The 19363-nt window shown below is 45.6% G+C and overlaps 6 protein-coding genes across 6 annotated transcripts; 4 read left to right on the top strand and 2 right to left on the bottom strand.

The window, feature by feature from the left end:
- The first annotated feature begins 1607 nt into the window (after positions 1 to 1607).
- F5B22DRAFT_532375 (PLC-like phosphodiesterase) lies at positions 1608 to 4318 on the top strand. The gene is made up of 3 exons (XM_047972752.1): positions 1608 to 3054; positions 3173 to 3939; positions 4052 to 4318. The coding sequence occupies exons 1-2, from the start codon at positions 1687 to 1689 to the stop codon at positions 3809 to 3811; spliced, it is 2007 nt and encodes a 668-aa protein (XP_047825425.1). The 5' UTR covers positions 1608 to 1686; the 3' UTR covers positions 3812 to 3939; positions 4052 to 4318.
- A 394-nt stretch (positions 4319 to 4712) lies between these two features.
- Positions 4713 to 6035, top strand: F5B22DRAFT_651923 (monooxygenase; the record flags this gene model as incomplete). The annotated part of the gene is made up of 2 exons (XM_047979536.1): positions 4713 to 5237; positions 5322 to 6035. 2 exons carry the CDS (start codon positions 4713 to 4715, stop codon positions 6033 to 6035), a joined length of 1239 nt encoding a protein of 412 aa, XP_047825424.1.
- Positions 6036 to 6277: 242 nt separating this feature from the next.
- On the bottom strand, positions 6278 to 9046 carry F5B22DRAFT_628512 (artemis protein). The gene is made up of 7 exons (XM_047976428.1): positions 8658 to 9046; positions 8495 to 8600; positions 8198 to 8433; positions 7884 to 8142; positions 7790 to 7835; positions 7384 to 7742; positions 6278 to 7334 (listed from the first exon to the last, which is right to left on the bottom strand). Exons 1-7 carry the CDS (start codon positions 8701 to 8703, stop codon positions 6449 to 6451), a joined length of 1938 nt encoding a protein of 645 aa, XP_047825423.1. The 5' UTR covers positions 8704 to 9046; the 3' UTR covers positions 6278 to 6448.
- F5B22DRAFT_628511 (uncharacterized protein) lies at positions 9038 to 10199 on the top strand (the record flags this gene model as incomplete). The annotated part of the gene is made up of 2 exons (XM_047976427.1): positions 9038 to 9964; positions 10060 to 10199. A coding segment is annotated over exon 1 (390 nt), but the record flags the coding sequence as incomplete, so codon positions are not given.
- Positions 10200 to 12214: 2015 nt separating this feature from the next.
- Positions 12215 to 14560, bottom strand: F5B22DRAFT_661719 (Alpha/Beta hydrolase protein). Its single transcript, XM_047980379.1, has 6 exons — positions 14404 to 14560; positions 14173 to 14347; positions 13046 to 14101; positions 12833 to 12917; positions 12711 to 12771; positions 12215 to 12630 (listed from the first exon to the last, which is right to left on the bottom strand). The coding sequence occupies exons 1-6, from the start codon at positions 14497 to 14499 to the stop codon at positions 12502 to 12504; spliced, it is 1602 nt and encodes a 533-aa protein (XP_047825421.1). The 5' UTR covers positions 14500 to 14560; the 3' UTR covers positions 12215 to 12501.
- Positions 14561 to 15325: 765 nt separating this feature from the next.
- F5B22DRAFT_628502 (uncharacterized protein) lies at positions 15326 to 17545 on the top strand. Its single transcript, XM_047976426.1, has 2 exons — positions 15326 to 15680; positions 15753 to 17545. The coding sequence occupies exons 1-2, from the start codon at positions 15574 to 15576 to the stop codon at positions 17305 to 17307; spliced, it is 1662 nt and encodes a 553-aa protein (XP_047825420.1). The 5' UTR covers positions 15326 to 15573; the 3' UTR covers positions 17308 to 17545.
- The last annotated feature ends 1818 nt before the right edge of the window (positions 17546 to 19363 follow it).

The raw sequence follows: 19363 nt of genomic DNA, 5'->3' as shown, positions 1-19363 counted from the left end.
CCACCTTGGCCACGCTAATGCAAGAGTAATTAGCGCACAGCCAGCCTATTCACTTCAATATCATTATCAATTTGCTTAGCTAACATAGCTTTGTATGAATACAAGTGTTCGTACGAACAAGAACTCGACACTCGCGCTATAAGTGGTGTGAATAACAAGGGTCCGGTGAGATGAATTGTGTATAGCCATACATATAAACATGGGCGAGGGTATGCAGGGTCCATGTATCCTTGCAGAACAATAAATGCCTGTCTCGACAACCAATAGTTGAATGTATGACATTTATCTATTGTTAAGCAAGGTACTTACGGCTCACAAATACTTTCAGTCTTCCTCAAAGCTAATTGCATGTATCGCCATTACCTGCCCTAAAGCGACCGCTGGTGTAATACTGACTGTGTAGCTCCAAGCATTGGTCCCTGACTAGGGCTACTAACAAAAGTTACTTGTAAGTACCTACACAGGTACGCATCCATCTGCTTATCCCAGTTTAGAGATGAAAAAAAAAAAATACACATGATTGTTTCATCTGAAAGTCGTATCGTAAGCTGTGTGAGCCAGAGGATCTCGGCATGCCTTGTTCATATGGTCATTGAGCAGCTTAAGTGAGCCCCATTTTGCGGATACGATGATACTGGGTCTTTTTTTAACGTTTTCTCAGCCAAGTTTGATCAGATTTTCAAGATTTTAAATCGAAAATTTCATATATGAGGTTTTATCCATCTTGATTGTAGACGTGCCTAAATAGGTTGCCGGGACTTGGTAGGCTGGCTATTAATGACTTCTATTGTTGCGCGAGGGTCCCTCCAGCCTTCTTGCGGGTCGAAGCTGGTGCTATATCCACGCTTGTAGGTGCCTCGTAGCCTCGTGACATAGGTATATGTAATTTGAAGTGAAAAATGAAAAGATCCATACATTTTCCGTTCATGCAAGGGCGGACCGGCTCATGTTGATGTGCATTTATTTCAAGCCTTCAAGGTCAATTCCTGAAAATGCAGCTATCGGGGTGCTCGAATCGATGCGATTTGCCGCTATTTCTTGGCTCCCGAGGTCGTTTCGAATTCAGGTCATGATTGGGCTAGGTACATCACGTTCTAGACAACGCTTGGCTTTGTTTTTCTCACCAAAAGGATGGATTCAGACGTCCAACCAGGATTGGAACAGACGCCTACAAGACATACATAGTAAAATGGACCGGCCTGACTGCCATCCGCGTGGATTGAGGGCAGACATGAAGGTAGTACCTAGAGTAGAGGAGTAAACGAGGGGGGCCATTCTAGGGCTAGCTAGGTGGTTAGGTACCTACCTAGCGAGCCTAGTCCTCTGTAGTTGGGTGCTGGTCGCACTATCTCGAAGGGCTATAGGGCACTTGGCATCCGCTAACTGCGCTATGGACCCCCGCCTATTCTTGCCCAGAGAAGCCAGGCACGATGCTGGCGCACCGACGTCACAGTCTCTCTCGCATCGTCTCACATTGTCGTCTCACCTTTTCTCGGGTTTGTTTGCTTGGCCCTGTGCCTACAGATAGTCGTGAGCGGATTGTTCTTCTTTGGGTTTTCATTCACAACTCCTTCTATACTCTCTTTAATATCACTGTTAGGAGGGAAAGCGATCGAATACAAGGGCTCCTCTTGTGGGCAACCCCTCAAAGCCCAAAACACGCTACTCAGCATAAGGCTATTCAACATGGAGACTTCACCCCTCCCGCCCGACGACACCCTCCGCGAAGCTGGCGATGCTCAGCCCGCGCCCCAAGAGGCTGTTATACAAGAAATAAATACCCCGGTGATGCCATATCTCGAGAGGATCTTCAACGTACATGCAAACCCCGAGAAAAGGTGGATCAAAGACCAGATCACCAGCTTCATCCACCACCGTCAAGCTGACAAAGTCGCCGACTCCTCTAGCGATATTGCTGCCCAGGACGAGCTTGACTTTGCTGGCTTTCTACGACACATGACGTCTGCAGCAGCAAACGCCTTAGCACCGCCTCCAGAGTCTGACCTTTCTTGGCCGCTGTCGAGTTACTTCATAAGCTCCAGCCACAACACTTACCTCACTGGAAACCAGCTGAACAGTGACTCGGATGCTGACGCTTACAAGAATGTGCTGCTACGTGGTTGTCGGTGCGTCGAAATCGATGTATGGAATGGTGACGACTCAGATTCCGAGTCGGACTCCTCCGACAGTGACAGCGACAGCGACAGCGATGACGCAAAGGCAGCGAAGGGTACCAAGGGGCCGAGTCGAACGCAGAGAATCGCGTCTAAGCTTCCCAGGTCGCTTACTGGTCGGCTAGAGAAGACATCCATCGGCAGCAAATTGAACGTGAAGAAAGATGAAAAAGCAACCGAACCTGCCTCTCAAGTAGACCAGGAGGGCGCACCTAGTGACTCGGCGTCTTTACAGAAAATACCGAGCCCCAAGGCGGTAGCTGTGGAACCAAGGGTTCTGCATGGATATACCCTCACCAAAGAGGTCTCCTTTCGAGACGTTTGCGAGGCAATCCGAGACTATGCTTTTGTGGTCTCAGATCTTCCGGTGATTGTCAGCTTGGAGGTACACTGTAGCAGTGAGCAACAGGAAATAATGGTTCAGATCATGAATGAGACCTGGGCGGGGTATCTTTTGCCCAAGCCAGATGAAGAGGCCAAACATCTTCCGGCACCCGCTGACTTGCGGCGCAAGATCTTAGTCAAAGTCAAATATGCGCCACCTGGCACATCAGCCGCGAACGAAGAGGAAGCCGACGATCGCTTGCCCCCAGAAGCTCAAGCCGACCCCAAGTCGAAAGCCGCAGCGCCCAAGAAGCCGTCCAAAATCATACAAGCACTGTCTGCGCTTGGCATATACACACGAGGCGTGTCTTTCAAATCGCTGACACAACCAGAAGCATCGATGCCAACCCACATCTTTTCAATATCAGAAGGCGGTGTAGAAGAGGTGCACGATAAAAATGCCCATCTCCTATTCGAACACAACAAGCGATACATGATGAGAACCTATCCCTCGGGGATGCGCATCCAGTCGTCAAACCTGGATCCACCCGTCTTTGTAAGTAATTTCTATTCTTATAGCCTCATCCCACTCTCTCTCTTCCTGGAATAATAGACGTTATATGATGATAGATCTTACAGTTAGAGACGGAGCTAATAAGTATGCCGGGATATAGTGGCGCAAGGGCATTCAAATCGTCGCGCTCAATTGGCAAAAGTGGGATGAAGGCATGATGCTTAACGAGGGCATGTTCGCAGGCACAGGTGGCTACGTGCTTAAACCGTTAGGGTACAGAGGGGGCAAATCTCCCAGCGAGCTTGAGAGCAGCACCGAAAGGGCTCCCCCAGTACCAGAACAAGTGATCTTCCACGGCACTCTCACCCTGAAGATTACAGTGTATGCCGCGCAAAACTTACCGCTCCCGCGCAAAGATGACAAAGAGAAGAGTTTCAGACCTTACGTCAAAGTTGAGCTACATACCGCGCCGCCACACCACCTCCTAGGACAAAAGCATGAGGACGGACACGCTAAGGAAGGCGAGTATAAGGCGCGCACGCATACCCAGAAGGGCTTGAACCCGGACTTCAAAGGCGAGACTCTTGCGTTCGAGCGCGTGGCCGGCGTCGTCCCTGAACTCACGTTCGTGCGCTTCCTCGTCAAAGACGACGAGATCGGACGCGACGACCTCGCCGCGTGGGCAGCCATCCGGCTCGACAGGCTGCGCTCTGGCTACCGCTTCGTGCATCTGCTTACCGCCAAGGGCGCTGTGAGTCCTGGCGCTATACTCGTCAAGGTAGAGAAGACACTAGAATAGGAGGAATACATCAAGTAGAGATATGATGAGAACGCGAGGAGAATTGTCAGTTTTGTGAGCCTTATTTGGACGACAACGAGCTTTCATCCGCTTAGCTGGGGCATTGGGGGTAAAATGCATTATATGGTATGTAAGTAGATAGCGGTGTTTTAGCGTTGTGGACTATTCAGCTACTGCGCACGGGAACGAACGGATTATGAAGCTTAGCTTTTAGGAATGATAGACTAACATGTAGTTGACTCATTTACACGTAATCTTGGTGGTCGTTCAATTAAGAGACATGCTGGTCTGGTCCCGAAGTGAGGATTCGGCTCCGGCGCGTCCCTTCGGTTCCGGCTGAGCTAATTCGACTATCCAGCGCGGGCTAGTCTTATTACCGTGTGCGCATCTCTCTCGGACAACTCGGACAATTCATCCACCCCGCTATTCACCCCGCCCTGAAATTTCGAAGTCATGCTTTGACTTTGTGACATGATCTTGTCGTTCGGATAGGCCGATTTGTCAAAATGAGATGTGTTTTGGGCATACACATGGGCTAGGTATGACTCGGTGGCTAGGCTCCAGCTTTTTCGATGAGTCGAGAAGTATCGATGGGGTGATTAACGTAGGTAACCTTGGTGATGGGTTTTGACAATGTTTGTTATGGTAGATATAAAACGAGGGATATCTCTGAATTGATGGCTCGGTTGATATTGGTGTAAAGCACAGTGCTTGGATATATATATTTCTATAACATCCTGTAGAAGTATCCGTTATTCTTTGTTTGAATTGATTTGTCTTGTACCCCTCATTCTTTTCCTGAGCATACATTACATTGCATCACGACGCAGTAGTGTGCATTCATTTCATTCACCCATCTTATCTCACTTAACTCACCATCACCTCATCCTCAATCAAAACAATGTCCGCTCCGGCCCCCATCGCCATCATCGGCGGCGGCCCCTGCGGCCTCACATTCGCGCGGCTCCTCTCGCGCGCAGGAATAAACTATGTCGTCTTCGAACGAGACGATTCCCCCGAGCCCCAGGACCACCACTCCGGCGGGACCCTAGACCTGCACACGACCACGGGCATCGCCGCCCTCGACGCCGCAGGTCTACGCGCGGAATTCGAGAACTTCGCGCGCTACGAGGCTGCTGTGTTCACGGTCCAGGATGCGCAGGGCGGGAACCGGTATAGAGCCGATGCGGAGGGAGACGAAGAGCAGAGGCCCGAGATCGATCGGGTGCAGCTTAGGAAGATTCTGCTGGATTCGGTGCCGGCGGAGCGAGTCAAGTGGGGGAAGACGTTGGAGAGCATTTCGCGTGGTGAGGGGGGTGGAAAGGGGGCGAAGCGGTGGGTGTTGAAGTTCAAGGATGGGAGCGAGGAGTCTGGGTTTCGGATGGTTGTTGGTTGCGACGGGGCTTCGAGTGCTGTGCGCCCGTTGGTATGTCTTTCTTCATCCTTTCCTTCTAGATTAATATTCTATCTATCTATCTATCTAAAGGGAAAGTTATTAACATTTTTCCAGATCACCCCCGCCAAGCCCCAATACTCAGGCAAAACATACATCGAAGGCCGCATCTCGCCCTCCAACCCACAATACGTCGCGGCCCAGGACTTAGTCGGCCCAGGCAACTCCGCCGCCATGGGCGCCGGCCGCGCGCTCCTCCTGCAGCAGATGTCCGACCGCTCGTACCGCGCGTACATCGGCATCGAAGAATCCGACACTTCGCTGACTCGACCCGGCGGAATCCTGGATTTCGCCACGGACATCGAGACCTCGAGAACGGCGCTGCTAGAGAGGTACTACGCAGACTGGGCGCCTCATCTCCGCGCATTCATCGAGGACGCAGAGGCGCCCTTCCGCGTGTGGCCATTGTACACCCTTGACGTCGAAGCCTTTGCGCCCGAGGCGCAGTGGACGCGGGCGCCTGGCGTCACGCTACTAGGCGATGCGGCGCATGTGACACTTCCGAACGGCGAGGGCGTGAATCTAGCCATGCTCGATGCGCTGAAGTTGTTCGAGGCGCTGACTGCTGAGCTCGGGGGAGACGACGGGGACGATGACGACGCTGTCGAGCGCGCGATCGTCGCGTATGAGGCTGATATGCGCACGCGCGCGCAGGCACATATCGAGGATGGAATCCAGATGTGCGGGATGATGTTCCAGGCTGATGGGGCTGAGAAGATGATTGCTTTCTTCAAGAGTTTCGAGGACGCGGCGAAGGCGCAAGCGAGTTAAAGTCTTGTCCTTTGGCTTTTGAGTGTTGTGTTTTGCATTGGGTTTGTAGATACCTGGTAGATAGATACCCTCCCTGCTCTGTAATTGGAGAAATTTTGGTAATGTATAAAATAGGTAAGTAAGTATATAGTATTAGATAGCCTTGTATGAACGATTTATACCAGCTAGAAGCCCACAGTTTATGGCCCGACCAGTCTCTCGTATGCTTCTCTTCGCTACTATTAGCATGTCTGTGTAATATTCATGTTGAGGGAAGTAGTCAGGATTATGCTATCACCTTGTAGCTATGAGCACTTGGGTATATGATATGATGGTATCTCGAAGATTATGGCAATAGTCTAGCTAAAAGTATACTAGATCTAGTCTGTCTATCAATTGCTTCCTCATCAAGCTTAGTAGAGCTACTACATGTGTCATAAAGCAGAAAGATCAGGTGAGCCAGGGATAGTCTTCTCTCCAGCTGAGATGTGATGTCCTAATTCCTCCTCTGGATGGGTGTGATTATCGGTAGTAGAAATCAATCCAAACGTCCCCCACGAGGAGCCATCGATATTGGCGATGGCCGTGTCATATGCTATGCGCCGAGTTGCATAAGCTCGATCGGATATGGTTGAGGCCTGCGAATCACCCTGCAGGTCTGGGTAATCGGAGTCAAGATCGTCTGTAACTTGGTCAGATGAGGCAAATCCATATTCCTGTCGTGTTTCCACTGGATTCGGTGTTGATAAACTGGATATGGATGTGGCGGCGTTGGATGCATGCAAATCTTCCACCGGATGCTGCCCCACGGGGCTTAATGCAGGTAGATTGGAACTGGAAGTTTGCTGAGAACCATCGTCGCGTTCTGTATCTTGTTGTAATACAGCTAGTTCTTTGGCCCTGCGATCAAGGATCCCATCGTATTCGAATGTATCGCCGGAACAACAGGCGCCAAATAGATTAGCAATTGACCAACCCTTCTGTAGCCATAGGTCGGCATCGAAAGTACAGGGCGTGATATCCCGCGCTTTGAATACACGGGTGAACTCTCGAAGCTCAGGTAGGGATGAATGCCGCGCGTACGGAAAACGAATCACGTTAGGGAGCGTCTGGGTGACACTGGTCTCGTCTCTCTCCTTAGTCGGGTTGCGGATTGCTTCAAGCTTGCAGAGTAACGACTTTACTAACTGAGTAACAGGATCTTCTGCTGTCCCATCGAGATCGGCGAGTAAGCTTATATCCCGACCACTGCTCAGGGTTTTCTTAAGCATGTCCATGGATGCGTGTAGTTCTGCGGGTAACCTATGATTGACAGACATCCTAATATTGGTGAGGGCCCAGTCTTGCAATGCTTCCAGTCGGGACTTACAATTGCAAGATCTCTAAGATGTCTTCTGGCGTTAAGACTGAAGCTTGTGCGAGGTCCTCGCCACCGCCACCGATGCCGACTTCCATTACATCTCGCCCATCCTTAAGGTGCGTGACAATTGGGCGGATCCAGACGATTGGCTTAGTATCCATCACACTACAACCCATACCCTTCTCGCAACTGTGAATTCTAACATTCTCATCGCGTGTCAAACATCCCTCGTGTAAGCTGTTCCCACATGTAAATCCGACGAGAGCGGGTGCTTCTTTAGCCAGATGCGTTTGAATAGCCCACCGGTTATCTTTCGGCTTTGTGACTAACGATTCGAAAACTCGCATCTTGTAGTTGTCGACATGGATCTAGCTTCAGGTTAGGTAATGTCTACATTCAACAAAGAGTATCATACCTTTGAGTTTAGTGCTTTGGATAAAGCGACCCAGACCTCTTCGTAACTACGGGCGAGTCAGGTTAGCTGTGTTGCGGAAAATCGGAATCCTTACCCATAGGTCCATGCTTGGAAGTGGAAGATGGTATCCGCCGGATATTTCCGTAGCTTCTCTAGGAGTTCTTGCAAACCTTCTGCTTTGGGTTGCAGGGTGTAGTCGTCTAGAACCGAGGTGTCTAAGTAAATCCGATCAAGTATCTCCATCCCAGACGAGTACTCAATCATGTTCGGATTTTGCGTGATGGCGGTGATGAGCCGTGGTTCACATCTGATGTCTCCTGTGTACAGCACAGCTTTATCCCCACCTTCGAATACTATTGATGAGCGTGAGTTGGAATCATATTCTTAGGTAAATAACGGCTCACTTACGGAACATCACAGCTCCCACGCAGTGATTAGCGTCTAGGAGTGTGACCTGTATGGTGTAACCCGGGAGAAGTTCTATGCTGATTGGCGTGTCAAGTGGAAGGGGTTTCAGCTTCTTCTCGAGATGTTTATAGGTCTGTTGCCGAGGATCCTCCAGTATGCCCCTGGCGTAATTTAAGCGGACAGATTTCTTCTCTAGTCGAAGCAGAAGTTCCTTAGTCGCTGCTGAGCAGTATATACTTCAAGGGATTAGCTTAAAGCATACATGCGAGGAGCCAGCGACGATCATTGCTCACTCACAAGCACCCATCAAAAGTCTCAAGTCCAGCGAGATGGTCGCTGTGAATGTGACTGAGGAAACAAGCTAGAGGGGGGGTGAAACCGGCCTGTTGCCGAAAGAAATCAACTATTTTGAGAGTCTTGTTAGCCGAAAGTGTCCAGGTTCTTCATGTCGCCCACTTACCTCTTATTCCGGGAAATTCGGATACGATGCCCTTGAATGTCGACATTGTGAAGGCATTCCAGCGCAGTGGTGGTGATCGCCCCTCTGAAACGCTAGCACTGAAATCCCGCAATTAGACAGCGCAAGAAGGCACATTATCGTGTCAGTATATCATCGTCGGCTTGCCAGTAAATATAGAAGATATCGATATGCCTCGCCCGCAGTTCGCGCGAATAGCAAGTTACTAGAATTATTGATGATGATGATGATGATGAAAGAGGCGGTTGAATTTTGGCTCTCACTCAAGGCAACAACGCTGGAGTGATGGCGCTGAACCAACTCATTAGCACCTAACCCCTACAAATAGTGCGCTATAGGCCACCATAGTGGGCAGGCACCTCACTAAATCGCCAGGCAACAACTCCCGCTTCACGACTTCATCTTTTCGTCAAGCCGACAATCAAGGAATCATATTTATCAAAGAGGACATAGAGACTCGTTACGTAAGTACTCCCTAGGAGTTGAGAGGCCATCGGTTATCCTGTTTTCTTCATTTCCTCGAGCCATAGCCCGCATATAACTCGTAAGGAGCAAGTACTACTGCATTGCTACTGCATTGCTCGCCGCGCCTGCCTTGATTGTCTTGGTACTGGGAGAGCTGCTGCTCAAATAGATTCAGCATAAAATTGCACGCTGCATCTCGAAGACGTCAGCATCTGCTACTTTCTTGTCCACGAGGGAACTATAAAGGCTGAGATACATTCACTTGCCCTTCAAGATGCCGAATACTGTCTTCCTCTATCTACTGCGTTAAAATCCCCCCCAATAGACACCTACCTGTACGACGTATTGGAATCTCCATCAGTGCGTGGAATAAGATAGTCGCACCTCGCAGAGCCGGTTAATTCTACAATATAAATTGATCTCCTAATCCAGATGTCTGATTCCCTGCATCGCATCCATTTTCCTTTTCGAAATCCCGTTGTAATACCTTGGGAGCGCGGTTTGGAGATGCTGCATCAAAATTTCACACGCGTCATCGATTCAATCGGCGCTTGCCTGGGCTTCACGGCAGCAAACCCCATCGACTCAGAAACTCCCGATATCCCAGCCGAGCCGCGCGCGGATTCGAGTCTCACAAGATGCTTAGAAGCTCTCTTCCTTAGCGCTGACCCATATGCCTACCTGTATCGAAGCAACGGAAACAACCCGACTTCATCCAAGGCCTTGAACAAGAGACAGCCGGTGTTGAAACCTACCAAGGGCACTGGAGGTGTTCGGGACCCTTCTCTGGTCCAAGGAGGTGGCGATGAGGCAGGCAAGAAATGGTAATTACATCGTGCACACTGATTTAAATATCGGCAGGGTACACTGAGCAATACTCTTGTCAACTGGCGCACCGATATGGCTGACAGTCTAGTAGACAAATTGAGATGCCGCACAACGGACCGGAAGCAGAGGGATTTTCGTGTGGGAGAGCGCGAATCGGGTGAGTTTCAACAATGAGCGCCTGGTTATCGTAGAAGATGGAACGGTAGGCATGGTTTGGGACCCAAGAAGAGGTATTAAGTTCATGAGCCAAGTCCTTTTTGATCAAGACGCATTGACAAGAATAGGCCGTTATTTTGTTTACTGGGCTTCCTGGTTTGTAGGTTGATGATCATAAGATGAACCTAACAAGATGTTCTGGTTCCCTTCCACGCATGGCTTATGCTAGCACCTGCTTACGGTCTAGCATGCATATACTTACTATCTCTCCTCTTCAATGTTGCTATAGCTGCAACCGGTTGTAGTCTTAGTATAATGCTCTGTCTTGTAGGCTGCAGCCAATGATTGACTGCATCAGCCACGGATTCATCTTCAAGCCATAGGTATCAGCCACGCTAACCGGGTTCTTCACTTATATCTCTATTGATGTTGATGTTGTCTTCTTGCTGTTCTTAGTACCAATTGACCTTTGAAATATTCGTACACATCTTCACAAATCCCCGCCCCCCCTCCGGCGGACCTTTCTTTCAAAGTGGAACAATGCAAAATGGCATCACCCCTTCACCGCCACCAATCATCACTTGAACGCGTTCTCAACTTCTCTTCACATTCACCACTTTTAGGAACAGAGTTGCGCGACCATGCTAGTCGTAGACTTTATAGTATTTGCGAGCACTTCGACACCGGGCTACCTCAGGGAGACTTTAGCCGTCCTCGGCTGATTCGCTATACCTATACTTATTCGCTTTCTCAGGAATCTGGCGATCACTTCTTACGCGCTTTCTTCCAAGCCGTCGATCTTCAGATTAGCAGGGATGAAGTCATTAGTTTCGAAGATATCCGCTCGAAATTATTCGACTTCGGAGACTACCTCTTCAATAACTTTTATCTGCCTGGTAAAGCTTTGCTATAGCCTAGAAGTTACGCTAGTTAATTGCTAACAATACCTTACAGTAAAAGCGTCTGCAAAGAAGACCCCACAGCCATCTCCAGCTTTGCATTCTGCCGTACAAGAAGCACAAGGTCGTAGCGGGCAACAGTCTGTTGGAACCGGACCTCGATTGTCCGTTCTTCGGAGAGACTGTCTTATCCGCGACCGTCATCGCTGCGTAATATCGCGAAGATTTGATCATGCCGAAGCATGGGAACGCCGTAATACTCCTGGCGGCGCTTTAGACGATGAAGGTAATCTGCTAGAGAATGATCCGGACGACCCGGAATTTCTGGAAGTGGCCCATATTCTACCATACTCTCTCTCAAAATTCAATCAGGGTAGCGAACTAGTATGCATATATCTTCCCTTTAGACGTTCTCCCTAATTAAACCTTCCTCCTAGGACCATTCTAAACAATCTGCATTCGCGATCCTAAACATGCTCGATGTTGGTGTTGCAGAACTAATTCAGGGCCCTGAAATTGACCGGCCACGCAACGCTATTACACTTACTACTCATTACCATCGATCATTTGGTGATTTTCAGGTCTACTTTGAACCTGTTTCAGGCAAAGATCATACCTATACGATCAAGACGTTTTATCCCAAATCCTTTGTCCGGCGAACAGCATTCCCTATTATCCGTGAGCTTTATCTGACTCCTGAGCGAATAATCGAGCCCCCGTCGCGTCGACTGCTAGCTATCCACTCCGCTATCGCACACATCCTACATCTATCAGGAGCCGGCGAGTATATCGATAAAATCTATCGTGATATGGAGGAATACGGAGTGCAGGCGGACGGGTCTACTCCACTAGGTCACTTCGTATCTCTTGCCATCAACGAGCAGAACTCTTCTGTTTATACCTAGAAAGTAAAACAGTAAGCGGCAGCTTATATGATAGTAATTGTAGCTGAGAGGCTGTAACTTAGGATAAAGCCACCTTTGCCATCGCCCTCTCGTTAGCAAAACCCCGGTCTGTTAACCTTAAGAAACACGATAGCCTCAGCCATCTAAGCTAAAGCCGTTCGAATACCCGGACAAAACTTGTGACCACAAGGCATTTGGAGGGAGACAGTATCTCATTCGACACTTCATGAGACGTATTACCTAGGCCCAGCCCAGTCATAATCTTGCGGTGGACTAATAACCTGAGCGGACTGTGAAATTAACAAACGCTGCGACGGCTGCGGTAAAGGTTTCATTTCGCGAACAAGTATGTATCACACAAAAACATGTGTCAATCGACCTATAAGACAACAGCGAAGAAGGGATTTGATGAAGTTCGTGGTCATGTAAAAGCTGCCCTCGACCGAGTCAATGATGCAAGAAAAACACGCAACGATGGGCCAAGCTCTGGGCAACAAAGCAAATGAAAACCAGACCTCTCCAAAGATCTGCCAGGCTTCCCATGCGAGCAAACTGATTCCTTGCTGGAACCTATTAAGCGCTACCGATGAAAGGTATATACTGCTGCGGGCATGTAGTGTTGGATGCTGGAACGACGCCCTGTAAGTAAGCCTGAACATGCCCGAAGTAACAGTTTGAGCCCCCGTTCTCGACTACTGTGTGCTGAATTCAAGAAAGAACCCCTCAGGTTAGCCTAGGATTCTATTGGAGATGGAGGTGAGGTTGAAGTTGAATGAACTTACACCAACAGCTTCTTGCAATAGGAGCGCCGATCCGGGGAATCGAGAATGCATCATTTGCGCTCTGATGAGAGAGAGTATGTTAGAAGAATGGCGGGTAGAAAAAAGGCTTGAACGAAACGTACGATATTAACGGTGATAGAGGGTCGATCGTATTGCTAGCGAATAGGATCGGGAAGGAAGTGGTTCTGTTTAGCCTGACGTTGGGGTCTGTGCATTAAATAGTTAGTTAGATATCACTGCCGTCGTAGTGTTGATTGACCTTTTCTAAGAATGAAACTCTGAAAATGAAAAGGGGCAAGGGTCAGAAATATAAAAATTGAAAAAAGGGTGCGTACCTGGAATCACCAGGCTATCAGGTAATTCCGGTCGAATTGCAGTGCACAGTATAGTCTCCACAAAGATGGGCCAGATATCGCCCACGTATTTACTTCTTGAAACCGATTCCTCGACGAAACTCTCCCATTCTTCAATACTACTGAGCCTATTTGTCCGATACGAATCGGCGCACCGAATGAGGGTACCGGCATCGTCTAGAAGACCTGTGGCAAAAGCATAATATGTGCCCGCGAGAGCAGATGCGTTCCCATTCTCAAGCTGGTGTAGAACATCCGCCATGAGAGGGAAGGACGCGATCGGGATGTAGAGACTGTTGATGAAGAGTTGTTTCAGGTCCGAATAGGTGACCAACGTCGGTAAGCCTCCGTTCTCAACTCCGCTGACTGGAATAGGCTGGTTCTGAAGCTGGGATATAATCGCGTCTAGTCTGCCCATGATCTCAGCTGCCGAGGGTCCCCAGAAGGAGCACGCTTCGGCGCCCGCGGAATGGCAAAAGCTAGCGAAACTTTCTATCCCCGCGTCCATTTGATCGACGCTGTCTCTCCAGTCGTTATGATAGTATTGCTCTACGTTGATGACGCCATCGAGCACCATCCTTCCGATCCGGTCGGGAAACATAGAAGCAAAGGTCGTGCCGACCGCAGTGCCGTAGCTGGCGCCGTAAGCCCACAGTTTCGCATCCGATGGGTCCTGACCGGCTGCCTCGGCCGCTGCTTCCACGAACGTGAGCAGATCATGGGCGACCGCCGGCGTGGTCACGTAATATCCAAAAGGCGAATCCTTCTCGACCGCAGCATTGCACCATTCTCCGTATATCATGCTTGAATAGTACTGTTCCTGAAGCGATGATGCTGATACATTGGTAATGCCTGTCCTGTGCAGTAGATTAAAAGCTGATCTTGCTTCCGTGTTTCCGGAAAAGCAGTCCAGTTTCGGACCGCTGTTATTCACGCCGCGAGGGTCGAAGGAGACGAAGTTGTACTGTTCTCCGAGGGCCGGCCCTAATCTGTCTCGGTACAAGGCGAGAAGATCGACGCCGGAACCACCTGGCCCGCCTATTGAAGTGTGAGTCAAGCCGCATTCATCGCACGTGAGTTTGTCTATAGAAAGCTGATTAAGATCTTACCAGGGATGATCACAATGTTTTGAGACTCGACAGTGGCGTTCTTGCCAGCTAGTTTCAGAAAAGCGATTGATGTTGTTCCAAGACTTGTGTTTGAATAATCTAGAGGAACTTCCAGTTTAGCACATGTGAAGCCGCCTAAACATGGTGTCCATGTTAAGTTGGTAGATGGCTCGATCTAGATAGTTCGTCAGTATTTTTGTGGTACATGGTTAAGCAGAGTTCAAGACTCACATTGTCAAATCCATCACCTTTGCTCGAGTTCTGCAAACAATTGGCTTTACATCCCAAGGCCGTGAGTAGAGTGAACGCTTTTGCAATTTGTTTCATCGTGATCTCTCTTACAAGTTTCTCGTTGACTTCCTCTTATGTTGCTTGCAAGAAACTGGCGATATGATCATTACAGTTGGCAGAGTTGGGATATTCGCGAACTACTTATACCAGCTCAGTTCTCCCGGAGACTTGTGAACTGCGTTTAATGATTTCAATTGTATAGTTCCCCATGAGTTTTCGATCTTCGAATTCGACTTGAAGCCCTATTGCGCCACTGTCTCAGTTCTCCACTTGTACGAACCAGCCAATCAACATCTATCTTGATACGTAGAAATGGACCGATACCAGGCTGTATGCTGAGTGGCTTAGCTTAAGCTATCCTTTGTTCCCAGGCTCCCGTTTTCATACCCGGTTACTTGAATTGCCTTACTTGTTTCAATTTCGATGGCTTATAAACGGATCGAGAGGAAGATTTCATAAAGCACTAACGTGTATTAGCCCTATACTGGTCAACTTTCAGCTCCCCACTGATTTATACGAACCAATCATCGCCTATGCTACCTCGTATCAGTTGTTAAGAACGGTAAAATTAATCATTAGTTTAGCTTAAAGTATTTGATTGATATGATTGTTTATATCGTATGACTTCCTTGTCTTTTTCATGCTCATTCAAATGCCTGTTTCAATTGCGCTACGAGCAAAGAAAGGATTTAGTGATCCTACTAGCAAGTCAGCTTGACTACGGAATCCCTGACTATAATAAGGAATAGCTCCACTTGTACGAACTGGCCAATCAGGATATATCATGATTCAACGTCTTGGCCAGAGTTTAGCCCAATTGGTCTATAGTATGTTTAAGGCTTTCGCTTACTTAGCCTGAGGCTTCGGTTTTCCGTGCTATCTGATCTCACCCAAGTATGACCATAGATGTCAGACAATGAACCCCTTGCCAGAATACGAACATGAGAAGTTGAGTGAATAAGCCTCCTGAAACCATCATCACCACCTATGATGCGCGTGTCAAGGCCACTGTCGCACGTAATGGGTGGCTTATAGGTCACAGAGGCCCCGGATTGTCGTCTGCCTAAGCTAGCGCGCTCACTTCAAAGCTTAGCTAACACTACCAACGTGATGGGCGAGGTGATGGACGACGACAATATCAAGGCGGCCAATCAAGCTTGGAGGAAAAAGCCTCGCAAGTTCGCTCCAAAGTCAAGACTAGGCTGTAAGACTTGCAAGTGAGTAGTCGTGAATCCGTCTACGCATTGCGCTCAATTGTATTCACTGACCCTCCTCGATGCACCTCTCAGGATAAGACGAGTAAAATGTGATCTCTCTCGGCCTTCGTGCATGAAATGCAAGTCCACAGGCCGCACTTGCGACGGCTACAGTGAAACACTCAATACTCATAAGGTCGAGGTTGCATCGAAGCATTACCTGACCGAGGATGTCACCCTGACTAGTGCATCTCATGAGCCCATACAATGGCCTGCAAAAAGGCTAGGCTTCACATTGTCGCATCTCAACCCCTTCATGATTCTACCAAACACAGAGCCCGCCCAGACTGAGGCGATGTATTTCTTCGAGTGTGTCTCAATCAGGCATCTAAACGAATACCGCCCCTGCACCTCATGGCGAAAGACTCTGATGTACTTTTCGCAAACCGTGCCAGCAGTGCGGTACGCCGCTATAGCCCTGGCATTGGTCCAACGAAATCATGTCTCGAGCAATCATATGCGTCACCCGGATAAGCCTGCCTTGCGTTACTATAATCGCGCGATCCAACTCCTTCTAAACCAGGAAAATGCCAGCAATAGTACTGAAGTAACAGCCATCACCCTCCTGGTGTGTTATTTGTTTACCTGCTTCGATCATCTAGCGGGCAACTACGTGCAAGCAGTGAAGCATCTGCGCGGCGGCGTCGAGCTCTCGCGGAATATCGACCAGTGTATACCGGACAAGAATGACATATATAACGATACCCAACCCTCGGGTGTTCGTGCGCTCATTTGCCAGGTCACGGCGCAGATTCGGCGTCTCGACATGCAGGCCGTCACGTTCTTAACGGACTGGACGCCCGCAGATATCCAAGAGACAATTATGTCACATCACTTACCCTCTACTAGCGCCTTTCGCTCACTCGAAGAAGCGGCTGACCACCTCCAGGTCCTCATCGCTCGGGTAATGAGGCTGCGGCATGGAGAGCACCAGATATACCCGATGGGTGCGATCGAGCATTTCCCTTCGTCGCTCAAGGGTGTTATTCTCGCGCAGTTGGAGGGGTGGTACTCGCTCTTCGAGAACACACTGCAGCAAGGGCTCTATAATGAGCCGGATCCGGCAATGCGCTCGCTCATAACACTGCTTCGGTTGCAACATAATACTATATGGACCTTCCTTAGTAGTTCCGGACCACGCAGGGAAATGGAATACGACGCCTACCTGCCGCAGTTCCAGCAATGCCTGGAGATGGCAAGCGACGTAGCGGCGGCCCACGAGCGATACGCAGGGTCGCTGAAGCCGACATTTACCCCTGAGATCGGAATCGTTCCCGTGCTGTACATCATCGGGGCTAAATGCCGGCACCCATCGGTCCGACGCAAGGCTTTGGAGATCTTGCAACGACAGCCCATACGAGAGGCTGTCTGGGATAGTATCTGTGTGGCTAGGGTGGTTGAGAGGATCATCGAGCTTGAAGAGGGCGGGTGCGGAGAGACGGGGATAATAGAGAGCATGGACGATATTCCTGTGTGGCAGAGGATCGAAACTTTGTCGTTTATTCATCTCCCGAGTGAGGCAAGGTTGGACGTTACGTATACGTTCTGCACGAGGGAGGAGAAGCATACTGAGTTTTTCATGTTATGATAGGTAGGGAGTAGAGTCGAGTTAATATGCATCTTGAGTGTGACGTAATATAGAAAATAGTGAACTCTCGGAAAGCCAGCTTCTAGAAGGACGAGGTTGGATCTGTAGTAAGTCCCACACTGGATCTGCAGTATACAGGTGGTAGCAGTCCGACTTCAGCTGGCTGCGACATTTGTACACTATATACTTCGAAAACCCCACCAAAATCAGGGGTTATAAGGTATAAGGTTATTATAGGTTGCTAACCAATGCCTTTTTTCAACTATATATTTTAAAAGTATAACGTTAATAAAATTGCTAAGTTTTACGTTTCTTTAAGTTTAAAAATCTATAATTAAATAACTTTATATATAAATTATATATAAATTAATTATAATTAAAATTATAGCTTTATTTTTAAATTAATTACTTATTTAAGTTTTTATTTCTATAGTACCTAGATTTAAAATATTATTAATATTAAATTTTTAGCTTATTTTAAATTATTATAATAATTTTTAATTATATTAACTTTATTTTATTATTTATATTAATAATTATAATAACTTTAATAGCATTATTATTAATTAAAGTTATTTTTATAAAGGAGTTATTATTAATATTATTATTCCTTTAATATTTTTTAACTTAAGCTTATATTTTTTATTAATAATTCCTTTCCTTTATTTTTATTATAATTATTTATATAATTTTTAATTTAATTATTCCCTTTTTAATAATTAAAAGTAATTTAAATTAATATTTAATAGTTATAAAGCTTTTTATTAATATAAATATATAATAGGTAAATTAAAGGTATTTTAAAAGGTATATATTATTAAATAAATGTTATACTATAATATTTTAAAGCTTTTAGAATATATATACTTTATATATATTATATACCCTTTTTATATATATTTTAAAGGAAATTCTTCCCTTTTTTAAGCTTTAATTTTATTAAATACCTATTATAAAACTAAAGAGATTTATAATATTATATTTAATCTTTAAGATTTAACTTACCTATAATAATTTTAAAACTTCCCTTTAAGGTTACCTATAATATTATTAGTTATAATATATTTATATATAAATAAATAATTAAAGCTAATGTTTTTTTAAAAAATTTAAATTAAGGAAAGTTTTTAATAATAGTTTAAGGATAAAGTTAATATAATTTATTTTTAAAAAAATAATAAATTTAAAATTAACTATTAAAATCTTTTAATAATTTTAATTTAATAAATAAAGTTAACGTTTAATTATTATAATAAATAAATATTTAACTTTTAATTAAAATTATAAAGTTAAAAAAATAACTTCCTAAAGAAAAAAAGGTTCTTTAAAGTTTAAAGGTAACTTATACCCCTTTTAAATTATATTTAAATAAAAAAGAAAAAAATTTAAAAATATTAAATTTAAATAAGTTAAAGTATTATTTTAACTTTAATAATTTATAAACCTTTAATAATTAATAATACTATTAGGATTAAAAAAATAGTAATTTTAATAATAATAACCCTTTATTATTTAACTTTAATATAAAGTATAATTAAAATAGTTATATATATTAATTATATTTAAATTATATATATTATTATAAATGTTATTTTTTTAAGGAAGTTAATTTAAATTAGCTTTTTAAGTTTAATTATAATCCTTTTAATATAAAATTTACCTATTTAAAATAATTAAAATAAATAAAGAAATTAAAAATCATATTCTATAAAGCTAATTATAAATTTAAAACTAATACCCTTAAAATTTTTTATATATATAATAAAATAAATAAGAATTATAAAAATATATATTAAATTATAAAAAGAAAGTTTAAATATATAAAAAGGAAGTAAATAAAGTCTAATTAAGATATATTTTTAAATTAAATTAAAACTTTATTATATTAATTATCCTTCTTATAAGTTAATATTAATATATAATTTAAAAGGGCTATATAATATATTAATTAAAATTTAAAACTTTTTAATTAATATTTAATTAATATTAAAAGTTAAAATTTAAAACGAAGTAAGGGTAAAAAAGCTTTATTATATTATTAAAAATTAGGTAAACC

Source organism: Xylaria bambusicola (assembly GCF_022495145.1).
Source record: "Xylaria bambusicola strain CBS 139988 unplaced genomic scaffold F5B22scaffold_77, whole genome shotgun sequence".
Lineage (NCBI taxonomy): Eukaryota > Fungi > Ascomycota > Sordariomycetes > Xylariales > Xylariaceae > Xylaria > Xylaria bambusicola.
Note: the sequence above shows the minus strand (reverse complement) of the source record. Positions and strands in the feature narration are given on the sequence as shown.

What these genes read in the sequence shown, in the direction of transcription:
- F5B22DRAFT_532375 (XM_047972752.1), top strand. Translation starts at nt 1,687, where the DNA reads ATGGAGACTTCACCCCTCCCGCCCGACGACACCCTCCGCGAAGCTGGC. An exon ending in ACCTGGATCCACCCGTCTTT is followed by an intron (nt 3,055 to 3,172) that starts GTAAGTAATTTC and finishes GCCGGGATATAG; the next exon opens with TGGCGCAAGGGCATTCAAAT.
- F5B22DRAFT_628512 (XM_047976428.1), bottom strand. Translation starts at nt 8,703, where the DNA reads ATGTCGACATTCAAGGGCATCGTATCCGAATTTCCCGGAATAAGAG. An exon ending in CGAATTTCCCGGAATAAGAG is followed by an intron (nt 8,601 to 8,657) that starts GTAAGTGGGCGA and finishes CTCTCAAAATAG; the next exon opens with TTGATTTCTTTCGGCAACAG. An exon ending in ATCTTAGAGATCTTGCAATT is followed by an intron (nt 7,335 to 7,383) that starts GTAAGTCCCGAC and finishes CACCAATATTAG; the next exon opens with GATGTCTGTCAATCATAGGT.
- F5B22DRAFT_661719 (XM_047980379.1), bottom strand. Translation starts at nt 14,499, where the DNA reads ATGAAACAAATTGCAAAAGCGTTCACTCTACTCACGGCCTTGGGATGT. An exon ending in AAGGTGATGGATTTGACAAT is followed by an intron (nt 14,348 to 14,403) that starts GTGAGTCTTGAA and finishes CGAACTATCTAG; the next exon opens with ATCGAGCCATCTACCAACTT. An exon ending in CCTCTATCACCGTTAATATC is followed by an intron (nt 12,772 to 12,832) that starts GTACGTTTCGTT and finishes CTCTCTCATCAG; the next exon opens with AGCGCAAATGATGCATTCTC.
- F5B22DRAFT_628502 (XM_047976426.1), top strand. Translation starts at nt 15,574, where the DNA reads ATGGGCGAGGTGATGGACGACGACAATATCAAGGCGGCCAATCAAGCT. An exon ending in CTAGGCTGTAAGACTTGCAA is followed by an intron (nt 15,681 to 15,752) that starts GTGAGTAGTCGT and finishes TGCACCTCTCAG; the next exon opens with GATAAGACGAGTAAAATGTG.